The sequence below is a fragment of the Dioscorea cayenensis genome, chromosome 15, assembly GCF_009730915.1.
Source record: "Dioscorea cayenensis subsp. rotundata cultivar TDr96_F1 chromosome 15, TDr96_F1_v2_PseudoChromosome.rev07_lg8_w22 25.fasta, whole genome shotgun sequence".
Taxonomy (NCBI): Eukaryota; Viridiplantae; Streptophyta; class Magnoliopsida; order Dioscoreales; family Dioscoreaceae; genus Dioscorea; species Dioscorea cayenensis.
The window spans coordinates 13,434,970-13,453,102 of record NC_052485.1 but is presented as its reverse complement, the minus strand read 5'-3'; the positions used below and the strand labels follow the sequence as shown (position 1 = coordinate 13,453,102).

General features: G+C 33.8%; 1 protein-coding gene and 1 pseudogene across 2 annotated transcripts; one reads left to right on the top strand and one right to left on the bottom strand.

Annotated features, from left to right (window-relative positions):
- The first annotated feature begins 8,492 nt into the window (after positions 1-8,492).
- On the top strand, positions 8,493-16,812 carry LOC120277850 (subtilisin-like protease SBT2.3). 2 transcript variants are annotated; one of them, XM_039284688.1, is made up of 10 exons: positions 8,493-9,140; positions 11,117-11,270; positions 11,613-12,010; positions 12,272-12,367; positions 12,455-12,527; positions 13,981-14,263; positions 14,454-14,785; positions 15,444-15,714; positions 15,793-16,086; positions 16,252-16,812. In XM_039284688.1, exons 1-10 carry the CDS (start codon positions 8,935-8,937, stop codon positions 16,671-16,673), a joined length of 2,529 nt encoding a protein of 842 aa, XP_039140622.1. In that variant the 5' UTR covers positions 8,493-8,934; the 3' UTR covers positions 16,674-16,812. The 2 variants fall into 2 exon arrangements, with proteins under 2 accessions (XP_039140622.1, XP_039140623.1); XM_039284689.1 differs by having other exon boundaries at positions 8,495-9,140; positions 15,805-16,086.
- Positions 16,813-17,039: 227 nt separating this feature from the next.
- Positions 17,040-17,901, bottom strand: LOC120277709 (annotated as a pseudogene).
- Between the last annotated feature and the right edge of the window lie 232 nt (positions 17,902-18,133).

Here is an 18,133-nt window from a genome sequence, read left to right as displayed (position 1 = left end):
TATATTTGCTTTTGTAACACTTACACAACAATAAAGACACCAAGGAAGACAAGTCATCAAGCTATATGTGAGATTTATCTAAAGCTTGAAATGTGGTCCAATAAAAAAGAAAGGTTTTGAATCTGATGGAAATGCTCAATAATATAGTATAAGAAGGGATTGTCCAAGGTGTACATGAACAAAGGCGCTGCCACTAGGGAAACCAATGACATGTAAATCATGTTCTATGTTAACCAGTTGAAAACAAATGACGTGATACATTGATGAGTTTTTGAGCAAATGTTCAAATTTAAATGTGATTTTGTTTTGTCAAGTATGGAAATATTTGTTTCACATAGCTATCATATGATAATTTTATAGTAATATTATATACTTCTAGATTGTGTTCTGTTAGTGGCTTGCAAATATATGATCATTTATACAACAATTACAATTTACAGATATATCTCTTCTCTATCATATGATACTTTTACACTTACAATTTTACAGCCACAAAATTTTACAGCAATTTTACAGCACTTACTCATATGATAATTCTACAAAGGTTGCATACATGGTTGGAATTTTACAGCCAAAATATTTTGTAGACATTTGAGACATGCAACTATCTAAACTTGACGGCGCAATTACCATTTTACATAAATTATAGATTAAGCATTGAGGCATGCTAAAACTGATACCTTTATAAAGGCATATGATAATTCTACAAAGGTTGTTTCATACATTTGCAATTACAATTTTATAGAATAATTACAATTTTACAATAAAGAGCAACAGATATTTTAGAGTAATACCTGTGATGCTAGAAGAATGTCAAGTCTGTTTCATGAAATTGGTTCTTCAATTATTTAGATATCTTCTGGCTTTGATATAATATTCAGCATTGAAACTGCAACCCTAGCAAAAACTAACTCCAAGGGACCTAAAGCCAAAAGTAGATATAAGATTTGAAGTTGTCAACCATTACTTAAACGTCTCCAAAATGTAAAACATTCTTAAAATAAGTATGATTGAGAAAACATTTAATTTTAACTAGTGAATATTTAAGAAATTAAGTTTTCATCAATAGAACATATAAGCTCATGTTGATAGAATGCATGCAAAAAATAAAATAAAAAAAAATAACCGAACAATCAGTAAAGCATTGAAACTCTTAAGTGATGGATAACGTTCACTCTTTATAAAGATGTTGCTATCTCTATTAATCATCCATTGTTATCCCTAATTATCATAGTTAAAAGAGTTGATTTTCTCACACTACAAGCATGAAGAATAAAATGGTTATTCCATACAGAATTTGGAATTAAAGGTTCCAAAAAGAAAAAAAAAATCATACAAAGTAAGATTAAGGGACATGAGCAAGTAGTGCAACATAAAAAAATGCAATAATTAATTATGAATAAAATTTATTATGTCGATGCAAATAAGGGTTGATTTTATAGCCCATTAAGAAGATAACCTAAGCAAGGTAAGGGTAAGATAGGGACTATCGTCTAACAACTTGCATTATATGCTTAGAGAAATACCATGGTAATGCAACCAATGCACATGAATTCTTTTGGTGCATTAAGAAGATAACCTGAGCAATGTAGAGTTACTTGATACACATGAGCATACTAATCTGTGCTATAAAATTCCACTAGAGATTGTCTTCATTCAAATTAATTCCTCCGCAGATTTACAGACTAGAATGTTACCTTAGAGAGCACTCAAAATTCTACAATTTGTGACACTAATGAATTCTTTTGGAGATAATTGACGGCATATGTAAGAGGTGACAAAGTTTCGCTATCTTAGTCTTGAGTGGCCCAAGATGATATTATTATGACTGTGAGCCCCACCCCTTAAATTAGATCCTAGCCGTCAATGCAAGCTTTTTCAATCAGAGCCATTGATTTATAAGATTTTAAAACCCTTGTTCTTATCCTTACGAGTTACCAAATATCACGATCCGATTGCAGACTCCACCACCACGATCTCTTATATATAAAAAACCTAGCCCTCTTTTCCTTTTATTTCATGGTGGTGCCGTGGCAGGGGACAAGTGGATCTTCTTCTCGAGAGTTGTTTTTGCTTCTTTCAAGGTAGGATCTTTTAAGCTTTGTGCAATTATTATTGATGCCGGTTGGCTCTAGATTTTTTTCTTTCTGAAACCCTAAAATTTGTTTCTATTTGTGATTCACCTTTAAACTTTAGATTTAGACCTTGAGTTTCTAGGGTTTGTTCCCAATTTGTAGTTTGAAGGAGTTTTGTTTCTCTTTTGATTTATGCACCTAAGCATATTCTTAGGATCTTTGACCGTGATGCATGTATAGATTTAATCACATCTCAAGGATGAGATTTTGCATGATATATTTGATGTAATGTGAAGTATAGTTGATTGAGGTATAATCTTTCGCCATGAGAAAGGAATTGTTAGTTGATTTAATTTGAGAGGTTTCAGATTTTCATTTTTGACAATAGCAGAAATCCCTCTCCGATTTTAGAGATCTTAGAGGAAGAATTTGAAGGAGAGTAAAATATTAAAGTTGTAGATTTTGATGTTACATAAATACATGCAAAATTTCAGATTTATGCATCTGTAGTTTGTGAGATATAGCCTCATTAGTATAATTGTCTCGGATGATATTTCTGTACAGAACTTGAAGTATCATGGCCAATTTTGATGATCAAGGAGATTGAATTAGATAAGGTAAAAAATAATAAAGTCGTTCATTTTTGATTTGTCTGATTGTCAGTAAAATTTCATTAAGTTTGGAGTTGTAGGTTAAGAGATATGCATATTTTAAAAGTATATGTCTGAATTATAATTTTGCAGAAATAGTTAGAGATTCAATTGAATGTTATAAATTGAGTAGTACTCTAAATTATGTGAATTTCGGATATGTTATAGTGTTAGGTGTCTATTGTTCCTAGAATTTTGAAATTTGTGATTTGGAAAAGTGTGAGTGAAGTTATGAGGGTTTTAGTACTCATTGATCATATTGGAATTATTGATATGACTTTTAGAGTGGATAATTGCTATTGTACCCTCACAATAATCAATATTTGGGAGTGTAGAATAATACTTTGAACTTTTTGCATTTGTACCCTTCTAAAAATCTTTTTGTTTAATATTATTGTTTGTTAGCCTCGATTTTGTTATTTAAAGCTAATAGGATCTCTTCCCAAATATAGGACATGCCAAAGGTGTAAGGTTTGAGAGTATTTTTGGGCGTTAATCAGGTAAGTATCCCACATATAAATCCTATTATATGTATATACTTGAAAATTCAAGTTTTGTAAACTTTTGGAATTTTTATAAAAAATTACTGATTATTTTGACATATATATTTTGAATTATTTATTTATTTTTATTTTTGGAATTACTTTAAATTATTTGAAATTTTGAGTTAATGATATTTTATTTTGGATTAGAATTATCTGAAAGGTTTAAATATTTATTTTAAATTCGGATTATTTAATTTGTAAAATTTTAAATAGTTTATCTAAATATATATTATTCCAATTATGAATTTCAGATATGTTTTAGTTAATTTCTGATTAATTATTATTAATTTTTTTTAAAATTATCTGTTCATGTTTGAATTCAAGTAACTGGTTTATTTTACTATGATAAAATGGGATCATGCGACTGCTAAAAATTTTGTTTGGCAAATTATTCGTATCTTGCCCAATCCGAATTTTGTTAGTTTATTGTTTTGTGAATATGCCGTATTTTGACATAGAAACTAGTCCCCAATTAACTATGCAATAACCCTGTCACTGGGGGTTAAACACTGACCGTGTCGACACGTATTTTGTTATAGAAACTATAGTTTCCCACCGCTTGCCGTCGGTGAAGAATATCGGCCTTTGATAATTTTGGCTCGTGTCACCGAGGGTAAAAATATGGCTTTTGATAAATTTTGTCTCGGGTCACCGAGGGTAAATATATGAATTTTGTGATTTTGTTTTGGCAATAGTTGTTTGGGGGACCTATATGCTCGGTTTGACATCTTTGTTTACCCGAAATAATTCGGTTTTCCGATTTTTCTCATTTTGATAAATTATGATTTTGTGTAAATGATCCCAATATTTTTTTAGTGGGTACTTACTTTGAGTCTGTCAAGCTCATAAATTTTGTTGATATTTTTTTCGGATCGGGAGTAGAGGTCGGGTGGCGAGATAGCTTAGCAAGGATCGTTGGGCCATCGCTGTTTTATTTAGCTTGTAATAAGTCCCGATTGTTGTGGGCCTAGGTTTTATTTGAATAAGTTTTATATGCAATCCACTCGAGTTTGATTTTTTTGTTCTGTTTTGGATCGGGATTTGAGGCCACTGATGCCTACTTGGTTTCGGCCTTGTAGGTGTACGGCCGTTTGTCAGCGTCCCGGGTCCATAAAACTGGGTTCGGGGGCGTGACAATGATAAATAAAACAAAATATTCAAAATGCGTTTGAAGTTCGACAAATTTTCATCATTCATAAAACATACCTAATTAAAACCAATTTTAAACAAAAACCAAGGTTAAACTGAAGGCCAAATTTGATGAAACTTTGAAGTTAGGAATTGGGAAAGAAATAACATGTGGCTTTATTCTTTTGTGTCCTTTTCATGTGGGCTTCTATTTCTTTCGTTGATCTTCTCTATGATACCCATCTTTAATGGGACAAGACGGCCGTATCTAAAAACAAGGACATAAAGATCTATAATTCTAAAATAAAACGAAATTAGAGATTCAAGAATTCCAATAAACACCAACTTGACTCAATTTATTAAGAAATAGATCAATCTAGTAACTTCTAAAGTATGGATGCGATTACCTTTAGTAGAACCAGAGGGACAGCGACTATGGTGGTAAGAGTGTGTTAAAAGATGAGGAAAATAGCACCTATCTCCTATTGCTTCTCATCTGCATAGTCAATAGTTCAGGCCACTATTCAGGCAATAGCTCACTCTATTGCTTGGCGCCATGCTTTGGGACACAACAACAATTTGCGTTTCGAGTTCTCGTGAGGAGTGGCTGAACTAGAGATGGGCACGGACCGTCCGACAATCCGGCTCAGTCCGTGCCTGGCCCGGAACCAGCCTGAACTACAGGTGGGCACAAGCCGTCTGGCAATCCGGCTCAGTCCGTGCTCGGCCCGCCGGGTCATTGACCCGACAGGCCGGGCCAACAAACCGTAACTGGTCCGTCATGGAGACAAGCTGGTTACGGGTTGGGCTTGCCCTAACCCGTGGCCTAGCGGGTTGGCTCGCTGGGTCAACCCGCCAGAGGCCAGACCCGGCTTAGAACCGGGTTGCAACCCGGCTCGACCCGCCAGCCCAACCTGCTGGGTCGGCCTGGCTCGCCAAGTTAACATGGAAGTTAGGCCGGTTTCGGGCCTACCTTCTTGTGACTCGGACCCGCCGGGTTCGACGGGCCAACCAGGCCAGGCGGGTTCTACACCCAGCGGGCCCGGTCTGGGTCAGTGGGTCGGTGAACCGCAACCCAGTAGGTCGGGCCCGCTGGGCAGGTTAACCGGCCATGCCCACCTCTAGGTTGAACTCATAGTAGGGAAAGGGCCATGCAGTACTTACAACAGTACCGATGGGGTTAGTGGCCCTGTGAAGCGGTATGCCATATTATCATACTGTTAACTCCATGGACCTTAGTAACCCAATTGGTCAAAAATCATAACTTAAGTGACTTTATTGAAATTTTTATAGTTTGGTGATCAAAATAAAAAAGACTTGTATAATTAGGTGATTATAGGTGTGATATACCCTAAAATATTTCACTCTATTCTACTATTATATATATTATCCTTGATATTCTATATTAAATGCTCCAAAGTCTTTTAGGATTCTTTTTAAAAAAAAAAAAAATAGGAAACTAAAATTGTTCTAATGTTTTATAATATTTTAAAATAAACCAAAATGTTGTAGAAATCTCTTCTTATACTTTTGACATGGTTCTGTATATCAACATTCATGTTCAAATATGAGATAAATGGGAAATTTGCTAAACATGTTATAAATGTTTGTTTATATATATATATATATATATATATAAATATAAATATATATATTTGCTAAACATGTTATAAATGTTTGTATATATATATATAACGATGTTCATGTTAGAAGAAAAATAATTATTTCATGTCAGGAAAATAATAATTATTTCTCTTGCCAAGTGAGAGATTGAAAGATATATTCATTTCTATAATATTAAGGAATATTAGTTGAGGTGAACAGTTGTCTATAAAAAATATTTTTTATTATTTAATATATTTGGTTTGTACATAATATTTATTTCACAAAATTTTATTAAATACTTAAAACCATTAATTAAAATTTTTAATAATAAAATACTATTAACTAATGCAAATTTCAATTAACTTGTTTTAAAAACTCTCTCCAAATTTGTAATGTCCTTTTTCAACATATTTGAAACATAAAAACTACGTTGTTCAATACTTCCATGTTACTCATTACTTTAGAAAAAAAAAAAAATAGCTTCTAATTTTTTAATTACAAATTAAAAAAATATAAAACTTATCACTCCTATTGTTGGTGGCCCCCATTCCAACAAGCTCCTATACTAAAAAGAGTCAAAGTCAGCCACACTTTAGAAAGGGACCAACCATCTCATTACACATGATCTTCACCTCCAAATCCAACACACCTTTGGATTCCTTTCCCTTTCTCCTTTGGCCTTATCACCAATCCTTTCCATAATGAAACGGTCATGCATGATTTTAGATCATTGGAAACCTTTCTTCGCTCACAATGCCAATCTATATATTTATTATTTGTGTATTATGCTACTTGTCCATGTATTGAACAATTTATTCATTCATGTGTGTGTGTGTTTTGTCTTTCATTTTCTTTTTTGTATTTTTGCATAAGCATCAAGCAATTTCTTGAATAGTTTGCAATTATTTATATTCTTTTACAAGAAAATTAATGAAAATAAGTGAAATGTTCTAGATTATTTTAAGGGTTGACTTGAGGGCATACACAAGCTATTTATTCATCCATATAATTAATGATGTTGCTAGCTTTATTTATTTAATGGTTAGATGCAAGCAAGAGGGAGTTGAACTCTCTACATTAATTAAAAAAAAAAATGAAAGAAAGGTTTTATTCTTTTGGCTAATTTTTATATGATAACACGATATAACTATAAGATTATCCATAAACTTAGTGCTATGTGGAGGTATGTACGAGTTAAACCAACTTAGTCTTAATATTGAATCAATCCTAATTAATAAATGTGTTTGATTTGCATACTAAATTTGATATGTATTTTATTTGCATCTAACCAATTTTTCACTCCCACTAACTAAGAATTATAAATGTTTAGTTACTCAAATAAATAAAATTTTAATTATCTGAGTGGAACAATTAAAGCTATTTCCTGTGTCCAAAGAAATCATGAGAACATGTTGAAGATTCTTATCAGCATAAGGAAAGGTCCGAAAGGAGATTAGTCCAACCAAGTATGATTATATTATTTGAGAATAGATCCCATAGATTAGCCATTATTAGTTAATAAACTCTTTTTTCTAATGGTTTTGGTAGCACTTAGCTTTTAAAGGAACCTCTTTCATGTGCTCGATGAACACAAGAGGTTTATCAATAATAATAATAATAAATATTATTTATTTTTATTTATTATTATTGTTTTAAAAAAAGGAAAAACAGGAAGAAAAAGAAGGGGGCTAAAGAAGAGTGATGGGCACACCACCATCCACATTGTTAAAAGCCACAGACTTCACACTCCACAGACATTCACTCATGATTTCATTCTCTTACAAAGTTATTATAATAATAGTAATAATTTAATTTTTTAAATATATTTGATTAATTTGTTTATCTCATGATATTATTAGATACAAGTCAAACATATCTTCTGGGCTCAATTTAACTTAAAAAAAATAAACTAATAGAATGCTAAACCCAACTAGATTTATATCTTCAAATTCATATTTTTAAATTTATAAATATGAAATATTACTTATTATAATAAATATGACTGATTTTTTTTTTTTTTTAACATATCTTATTTTATTCTAATAAGCATACCAAACATGTTTATCACACGTACAGTTTCCAAATAATTGATGACCATTTTTGTAACAAAACAAATTAATAATAATATATATCTGATTTTTTTTAAAACATCTAATTTTTTTTGAAAAATTTAAAATTAAACGTTTAATGGTAATTACCGTATAGTGTGATTGAGAGATCTCAAGTATAAATCTTTCAACTTACATTACATAATAATTTTGTGTGAGATACAGTTTTAATTTGGTGCTTATCATTTTTATAAAAAAAAAAAATCTGAAAACCACTCTCTCTTAGCTCCTCAATCTTGAAAACTAATAGCACTTTTCATTTAATCCCTTTTACCAAATATAAATATATATTTTCTTCAAAAACACCAAAAACCAACTTATTTATTTATTTGTTCTTATCTCAGTAAAATTACAAGTTCATTTATTCAAGTGCACTAAGAAAAGGCCTGCCCCTCTCTCTAGGTCGCTCTCTCTCTCTCTTTCCATGCGCTCTATTCTTTACTCTTTTGCTTTCCAGTTGCTTAGCTGTTAGCCTTGTAGCAGGAAGCATACTAGTATAAAGACACTCAGCAGGCAAATCAGACACCACCACCACCAACACTACCCCCTTGCTAAAGAAAAAGCCCCAGATGCTGTCTCCGTTACCACAGAAAAAAACTCTCCTCCCCTCCTCCCACCTCTCTCTTGGGATCCTTAAAGAGCTCTACAACTTGTAGCGAGTCTCTTCCCTCTCCTTGTTTCTACTCTTCATTTTGATGGAGCAGTGAAGTGGGATTTAGGGAACTGTGTTATGTGGTGGAAGAAGTCATAAGGATTGTTTTGTGTTTCTTCCTTTGCGAAGTTGTATTTTTTTCTTTTTTCTTTTTTTTTTTTGGGTGTGTAAATGGGTGGTATTAATTGGGTGCATTTATGGGGGCTTACATGTTTGGGGATGTTGGTGATGAGTCTCTGTCAAGAGAATGCAGCTGTGTACATTGTGACCATGAAGAAAGCTCCTGCATCTCATTACAATGGTCAGTTTCAGAAGCTTTGTAGTAGTGCCCTCAGTTATGGAGCATCTGGCAAATTTAACACCTTCAACAAACCCAGGTGATACACTTTACTCATTTCTTGTTTTCTTTTCTTTTCATGAATTATCTATGTTTGGTTCAATATATGCCTATCTGCTTTGGTTATTATTATTGTTGAATTGTGGTCCTTTTTTTCTAGTGTCTGAATGGCCTTTCTTTCTGCTTTTCCTTTTATTTTGTTTTAATTTATAGTTTTTGTTTAGTATGTCCTACTTTTTATACTCATATGGTCAATGTGATAATCATTATTGCTGTAAAAACTTGTGGGCCAGTAATTCTTTAAAAAAAGGGGGGAAAAATCTCTTTTGCTTGTCTGTGTTAGATTAGTGCATTGTGTTTTTAATGTTTAATGTATATGCTTGGTTCTTGCTTTGGATAGTTACCTCTCTATTTTGGGGAAATCCCACTCATCTTATCTCTAATAGTCAGGAGTTTGTCCTCATGACAGCAAATTTTGGTACTACGTAATATGTGCAGAGTAGACTTGTAGAAGTGCCAAGACTTGCTTGACCTTGGATCAAATTAATTTTGTACCAGCTTGAAACTAAATGAGCTGAGTTCAAGCTGTTCAGGCGCAGCTCAAATTAAACCAACCAAGTTTGTTTGACTTTGTGGTAGCTGGAGTTTGGAATTGACACCAAATGTATTACGTAGTCAAGCTTTAGTCACCCTAAAGAACATCTTTCTGTGCTTTAAATAAGATGATGGCATACTTGATAGATTCGTACTGTCCACTCTCATTTTAATTCAATTCCTAATACATGTACCTCTAATTATGATTAATCTAATGTACTTTCAGTAGGTTCTATTTTCAGCATTTAGCTCAATTTAGATGTAGCATATTTGTTGAGACTCTTGGGGGCAAGCATCTTTGAGAATTTTATATAACCTGCTAGTTATGATTTCATGTTGATAATAGCCATGCTTTTTGTTTCTTGGTTAATTTTGGATGGTGCTAACTTGATGGGTGGTTAGTTGTCCTGATTGTTTTTTACATTGTAATTAGTTTAGCGGTCTATCCATCCTTGAGGTGATTTGGTTATCTTGGTTAAAAAAAATATTCTTTTTAAATAACTTCATAAATTTTACTGAGAAATTTATATTTTGCACTTGGCAGTTGATATATGACATAAATAAGAGCTATTATAGTTTTTGTACTTAATAATGTTGCCTTGTTTTTTTTTTTAGGATATATGTCTTATATGTATATATATATATATATATATTTTTTTTTTTTATATTACTATTTGTGGCTGTTAATTTTTCTTACTTTTCTAAAATTAATAGATCTGTGATTCTATCAATATTTTTTTCTTCCCTTTTTTGATTCTTAACCTTTAATACGATCTTTTTAGGGACATGCCATTGATATACGTTTTGAAATATATGCAACAATTTTTATCTTAAAATGGTTGGGCCACCATTCTCTAGTTAAACCTATCATGAAAATGCTTTAAGATGTTCTTATAATTTTTCATAATTTTGTGATATGTTCCTGTCATTCAAACTAATGCCATTTTTTAGTTTGTCACTTCCACTATAGGCCAATGGTAACCTTTATTTCTCTCCATTTGCATATAATATGCCTGGGTTTGACTTAGACTAACTCTAGTAAAATGGGTAACTGCTCTAACATGAAATCATCTAACAATGGATCGGACAACTCACTCTTTTTTTAGTGCCTGATGTAAGAGAAGATTTGCCCCGCTTTACTCCCAAGTTACTCCAAGACAAACACTTCTCTGCCATTCATTCTAATCAACGAGGCCTATAATTAAGTTGAGGAGTGAGTTGTTATTAGTTTTATCTACAGCATTATCTATTTTGGAAGTCGTTCTTCACTAATTACTTTGCTCCGCCTAACGTTGCTTTTGACCTTGTTTTACTTTCCCCTCATATTACTTCTGCATCAAGTATTTTGGGTATAACCTTGTTTGTTTAAAAGTTAATTTTTTTGGTCATTTGGGTTTATAACCGTGCTTTGAATTAATGCAGGAAATCTTGTGGGACAGATAAAAGCTACAGTTCACATCTGATTCATCTCCAAGATTCTCTATTGCGAAAGGCTCTGAAAGGGCAAAATTATCTTAAACTGTACAGTTATCATTATTTGGTCAATGGCTTTGCAGTTCTTATTACTCCAACACAGGTAATGAATCACTTGTTGCACACTTCAAATTTTATTTGCTATCTGGTTGACTAGTTTTACATGGTTGATAATTGATTCACGAAAAGATGTCTATATGCTTCATAGAGTCTGTTCTTATAATTCTCTCTGGATCTGTCAAGTTGGTTGTTATGCTGCTTCATTTTTGCTCACCTTTTGGTCCTACGTAGTTTTTCTAGCAGAAGGCTGATAAAATTACACTGTGGAAAATGTCTATATAATTTATTCACATGTGAGACATTTATATATATATATATATAAATCATTAGTATTTATTCAGGATAATTTTTGTATTTTTCTGACGTGCTATAATTTGTTTTATAGGCTGACAAACTTGCTAGAAGGAAAGAAGTGTCAAACGTGGTATTAGATTTCTCTGTTAGAACAGATACAACGCACACACCTGAATTCTTAGGTTTGCCGAATGGAGCTTGGGTTAAGGAAGGAGGACCTGAGGTTGCTGGAGAGGGAGTGGTCATTGGTTTCATTGACACAGGGATTGATCCAACACACCCCAGCTTCTCTGATGATCTTTCTCTCAATCAGTATCCTATTCCTGCACATTATTCAGGTGTTTGTGAAGTAACACAGGACTTCCCTTCTGGGTCTTGCAACAGAAAACTTGTAGGAGCACGACATTTTGCAGCTTCTGCCATAACTAGAGGAATTTTTAACAATTCTCAGGATCATGCTTCCCCATTTGATGGTGATGGCCATGGGACGTGAGTATTGCTTGATAGTTACAAATTCTGCTCTTTCTGGGTTTTCATTTCGAGTTGCTACGCTAGATGAATAATAACTTTACTGGGAGGCATGTCTTGATAAGATGAGGATTTTTTTTTTTTGTTAGTCATTTCCTAACGAGCAGGGCCTTTCAAGTCCACTTAAGATTGGACTCCAATTCCCTGAAATTGGTGATTCTGTATGTGTCACTTCCTTCAAAATTTTGCACTTTCCTTATTTATATCCTTTTGGGATCACAGGCATACTGCATCCATCGCTGCTGGTAATCATGGGATTCCAGTTGTTGTTTCTAATCATCAATTTGGGAATGCAAGTGGCATGGCTCCTCGCGCACAGTATGTACTTTATTTCATTCGTACTTATGACAATGGTTCAGTTATATAATGAGACATTGCTTCAAATTTGGCGTACTCTTGTTGTAGCATTGCAGTTTATAAGGCTCTGTACAAAAGTTTTGGGGGCTTTGCAGCTGATGTTGTTGCTGCAATAGACCAGGTAAATCATCTTATCTTAGCACCTCTGACTAGCAATATAAATTCTATGATTACTGAAAACCCCTCTTAAAAATGCCCTGTTATATTGCTGAATTTGGAAAAATGTGACTATCATGTAACATGAGAAGGATGCATGAATATTACATTGATTGTACCTTCTAATGAGTATCCAATGAGCAATGCAAAGTCTTGCATCTTTATTCCAATTCTCCAATAATGGACTACCATTTGACTTACTTTAGTCATTTTTGAAATTCTCTTTTTTAAAGAACTTATAGACCTCTTTTGTGACATGTTTCTTTTGGAAGGCAACTACTAAACTGGTTGAACTTTAGTTAACTATGTTTTGCAATGGGCAACTAACGAATGGTCAGGTAAAATAGGTTAAACAAGTTAAGAATTTTCTAGAGCTTTATTTGCTCATAGCAAAACATATTTAGGAAAAGGTGTTTTTTAGGAGCCAAGAGAAGCAAGGAGGAACTTCACAGTTTGAGAACAAATTTGAAAAGAAACGAAGAGGAAAAACATAAAATAAAAGGAAATTAATGATGGAGTTAACATGGCAAGGTTTGAATAAGTGGCAGAAATTTCATCAGTGTACCATAACTCTAGAAGTGAAAAGGGAAAAAAAAAATGAAAAGAGATATCGAAACAAAAAAAAAGAATAATAAAAATAATAACCTAATGTAATAAACCCATAAGTAGCTAATAAAGAAAGGTTTAATTCTCTTAATCGTCCCTCTACTTTTTCAAACATGCCCTTTGGGCCCTTACACTTTAAACTATAACCTTTTTGTCTTAAATTGAGCCATGTTAGTCCTTCTAAACCCTAAACCCTAACCCTAATGGGGACTAATATGATTCAATTTAATCAGTAGAGGGATTAAAATGTTACAGTTTAAACTATAGGGACTTAAAAGGGCACGTTTGAAAACGTAGAGGGACTATCTGAGAGAATTATTCCATAAAGAAAATGCAACGTGTAAGCACACTAGGAAAGCTAACAATAGAGAATATGATCTCAGCTTAGGTTACATGGGACAAAACCCTAGATGCATAGACGTTATGAGAAAGGGTGTTAATTGGTGCAATTATGTAAAGTAATGATCTAGTATATTGCAGATATACAAGTAATGTACTATGATGGCAGACACGATCAAATAATTTGATAGTATAGTACCACCAAGACTACAAACGAGAAGACTTATTTCTCTAATCGTAACTTTCTTACTGACTAGGGGAAATAAACTAGTGCTAATTACTTAATGTTGCTTGGCCCTGAACACAATTTGTTTGCAAGAATAATTCTATGTTGCTTATATTCCCAATAATTTCCTATTGCATTTGTTTTCTTTGATACCAATGACTGAAATATAAAGCGAAAATTATGTTATATAAATTTCAAGCTGCATACAATCTTACATTCTGCTGCCTCTAATGAATTCTGCTCACAGGCAGCTGAAGATGGTGTTGATATAATAAGTTTGTCTATCACCCCCAACAGACGACCGTCTGGGTTGGCAACATTCTTCAATCCTATAGATATGTCTTTGCTTTCTGCTATAAAAGCTGGAATATTTGTTGTCCAAGCAGCAGGCAACACTGGGCCTGCACCTAAGAGCATGTCTTCCTTCAGTCCGTGGATATTTACAGTAGGTGCTGCCACTCATGATAGGATTTACAACAATTATATCGTATTGGGAGACAATCTTACTATTTCAGGGGCTGGGCTTGCTCGTAAGTTTGCTTTCATTTCTTTAATGACATTTTTTCAGACATTACTGCTGTTCTTCCTTTTCCTTTCTTCTATAATTAATTTTTGAACTCTTATCATGGGAATTAAGATAGCCAAAGTTTTGTTCTCATTTTTCTTAACAGAGCCCCTATTGAGTTAGCCATGAAAACTAGTTAATTGTGTATATTACAGCTGGAACAGATGGTGACTCAATGTACACACTGGTTTCCGCAATGCATGCTCTGAAGAATGATTCAACAGATGCGAATGGCATGTATTTGGGAGAATGCCAGGACCCAAGTTATCTTAATCAAGATTTAGTTAAAGGAAACATCTTAGTGTGTAGCTACTCAATTCGATTTGTGCTGGGGCTTTCTTCCATCAGCCAAGCCATAGAAACAGCAACGAATGTCAGTGCAGCTGGCATTATATTCTACATGGATCCTTTTGTGCTTGGATTTCAGATTAACCCGACTCCTATGAGCATACCAGGCTTAATAATACCATCTCCTGACGACTCAAAGGTATGACCCGGTTTTTCTAGTATTTATTTGTTGAGTTATGGATGCATGGCATGGAATGTTTGAGTTTGTGCATGCTCAGGAAGCACTGAAATGTTTTTCTTTTGCCCTCTAGCAGCCTGCAATATCCATTTAGTCACCCTAATGCTTTTTGCTATCACTGTAATTAATTGTTGGAGTTCTCTTTTTGGCTTTAATTAATTTCTTGAGTTCTCTCTTTGGCTTTGGCTGGCGCTCAATCAGAATGTATGCTAGCTTTCTTAAATTTCCTGTTTCAAGTACTCAATCTGACTATTTTTCTTCAATGACTAGAGAATTCATTTTTCCATGCATACTGAAAGCCAATTCACTCAATGCCATTAGAAACTGCAAATGTTAAATATTAGTTAATCCAAGTGTCCAATTAAGTATGTCTCACCAAAGAATCTCTACGATTACTAATTTGGTTTTCTCTCTTTTCCTGTTCACTTTCCTCATTCTTCATTATTCTTCTTTTTGGTTGGTTTTGTTTGTTTTCATATGCGTACTTATTTTTATGCTCCTAAATTCCAAATGTAAAAATTTGGTGATAGATGAAAAGTCAAACATGTTTTTACTTGTAAGGACAAAATTACTGCTAAACTGCTTTAAGTCAATAACATAATTATAAAATTTATGGCAGGTTTTCCTCCAATACTACAATAACACACTCGTAAGGGACACCACTACAAAATCAATAATCAAGTTTGGTGGTCTTGCAAAAATTTTAGGTGGCCTAACAGCTAACTACAGCAATTTGGCACCAAAAGTAATGTATTATTCTTCTCGAGGACCGGATCCAGAGGACAATTCACTAACTGATGCTGACATAATGAAGCCCAATGTAATTGCACCTGGAAATCTCATATGGGGCGCTTGGAGTTCTGAGGGTGCTGACTCTGCTGAATTTCAAGGTACTATCACTGGTTCACCGATGATAATCCCCATTCAAATTGATAATATTATCAATGATATTGATCTTATATTCTTAGTATACCTGACAGGTGAGAAATTTGCTATGATCTCTGGTACAAGCATGGCAGCTCCTCATGTTGCTGGACTTGCTGCACTTATCAAGCAAAAGTTTCCTACTTTTAGTCCTTCAGCCATTGCTTCTGCGCTATCGACAACTGCTACACTGTATGACAAACTAGGTGGTCCGATCATGGCTCAACGTTCTTACAGCAATCCCGACTCCACCCAATCACCAGCAACACCATTTGACATGGGCAGTGGTTTTGTTAATGCAACCGCAGCATTGGACCCTGGACTCATCTTCGACACTGGTAAGCATGCATCTTCCTTCTAAACTATAATGACGAAACAATGATTTGAACTTCTCTTTCCTCATTTGGCATAGACTTCTTTCTATCCATTGTTGATGATTGTTATGCTTAACCATTTCAAGCATCGTCTAAGTCTTACTTCGGTATCTAATTCATTAATGGCAGGTTATGATGATTTCTTTTCCTTTCTCTGTGGAATCAATGGATCTAGTCCTGTAGTTCTGAATTACACTAGCAATAACTGTGGCAACACTACCATGAACGGCGCAAACCTAAACTTACCTTCCATTACTGTTGCGCTGCTTAACCAGTCAAGAACCATTCTAAGAACAGTCGCCAACATTGGGAGCAATGAGACTTTTAGTGTCAGTTGGAGTGCTCCATATGGTGTTGCCCTTTCTGTGATACCTACAAAATTTTCCATCTTGATTGGCCAGAAACAAAACCTCACTTTTAATCTAAATGCGACGATGAACAGCTCAGCAGCAAGTTTTGGGAGAATTGGACTCTATGGAAACCAAGGCCATGTTGCCATGATTCCCTTATCAGTTATTACAAAGGTTATCTACAATGGCACCATAAGCTGAGAAACATTTTGACAGTTATTTTGCTTCAAGAGCAGAACTGATCTGATTTTTGTTTGTTTTACTGTGTAAATGTCGATGAATCCGGATGTAACTAGAGTAGAAATTGACCAATAATTCTGTAACATAATGTTTTTTTTTCCGGTTTTTCTTGAGTGTAGTCTTTGAGGAAGCAGCAACTTCTAATGGATGAAGGATTGCATCATTTTGATTGATGCAGCTATAATCTTAAAATTATCTTTGATAAAACAATGTGATTTCACTGTTATTCCTCATGAAACTTTTTGATAAAGCTTTGTATGATAATTTAAAACAAATTGGATACAATAAGTAAGCTTATAATGCAAACATACTAATGAAAAAACCAACTCATTTGCAAATTAAAAAAGATGAATCATGCAACACTAAAAAAATGGCAGAGCTTTCAACATACTTCCTTGCACCTTTGAACCATGTCTTGTCACCAACTTGAGCCTTGCACATGTAAAGCTTATCACCATAAACAGTAGGTGTGATGAGCAGGTGCTTCCCACCTTCCTCTCCATCAGTATTTCTTGTTAACACTGCACAAAGTAGTACTGTCTCCCATCCAATTCTTTTGTGGAGCTTTCCAAGATGTTTGCAGTGACTACAACATTTGAATCAAATCCATCCTACATCCAAAAGCACAACATACAATTAATTTAGTTTGATCAAGTTGAGAGACAAAAACAAACAATGCCGTCAGGTTCAAGGATCAATATTGAGTCAAACCAAATAGCATTAGTTCTTAGTAATGTTGAGAAAAATACTGAAGAAGGATAGAAGTTTATTATATAAATTTCAAATAGTGTTTTTAAACAAAGCTCTTTTTGAAAAACTTTATGGTTCAGAACCAACTCTCCTAAAAGTGCCAAACGTGTCTTAAATTACCTCTGATTCTGTCTTGCCAGAATGAGCTTATTTTCCTAGCAACTAATCAACCTTTATTAAAAAAGAATTGTTAATTGAATTTTAGATGTTTACAAATACTTTACCAAATTAAGGATGAAAAATGTGATTCTTGTTCTTTGAAACTCTAGCATTCCCTTTTCTTAATAGGTTCTTTGTATGTCTACCAAAATAGTTTAGCAATTTTAATTTTCTAATTAATATTCATATTTATTAATATTATTTAGGTATATTTTCCTTTTCTTTTTCACGGTTTTGGCTTGGCTATGCCAAAAACCGTGCCAAATACCATGTACTCCATTGCCATAGTTTTTAGCTTAGTCGTGCAAAAAAAACGTGACAAGCACACCATCCTTTCTTTGTCACGGGTTTTGGCATAGCCAAGCCTAAACTGTGCCAAAAATAGTGACAGTGGAAATCATAGCATTTGCCACGGTTTTGGATTGGCCATGCCAAAAACGGTGAAAAACCTATCATCTCTTTTTTTGTCACGGTTTTTGGCAAGACCAACCCAAAATCGTACCAAAAACTTA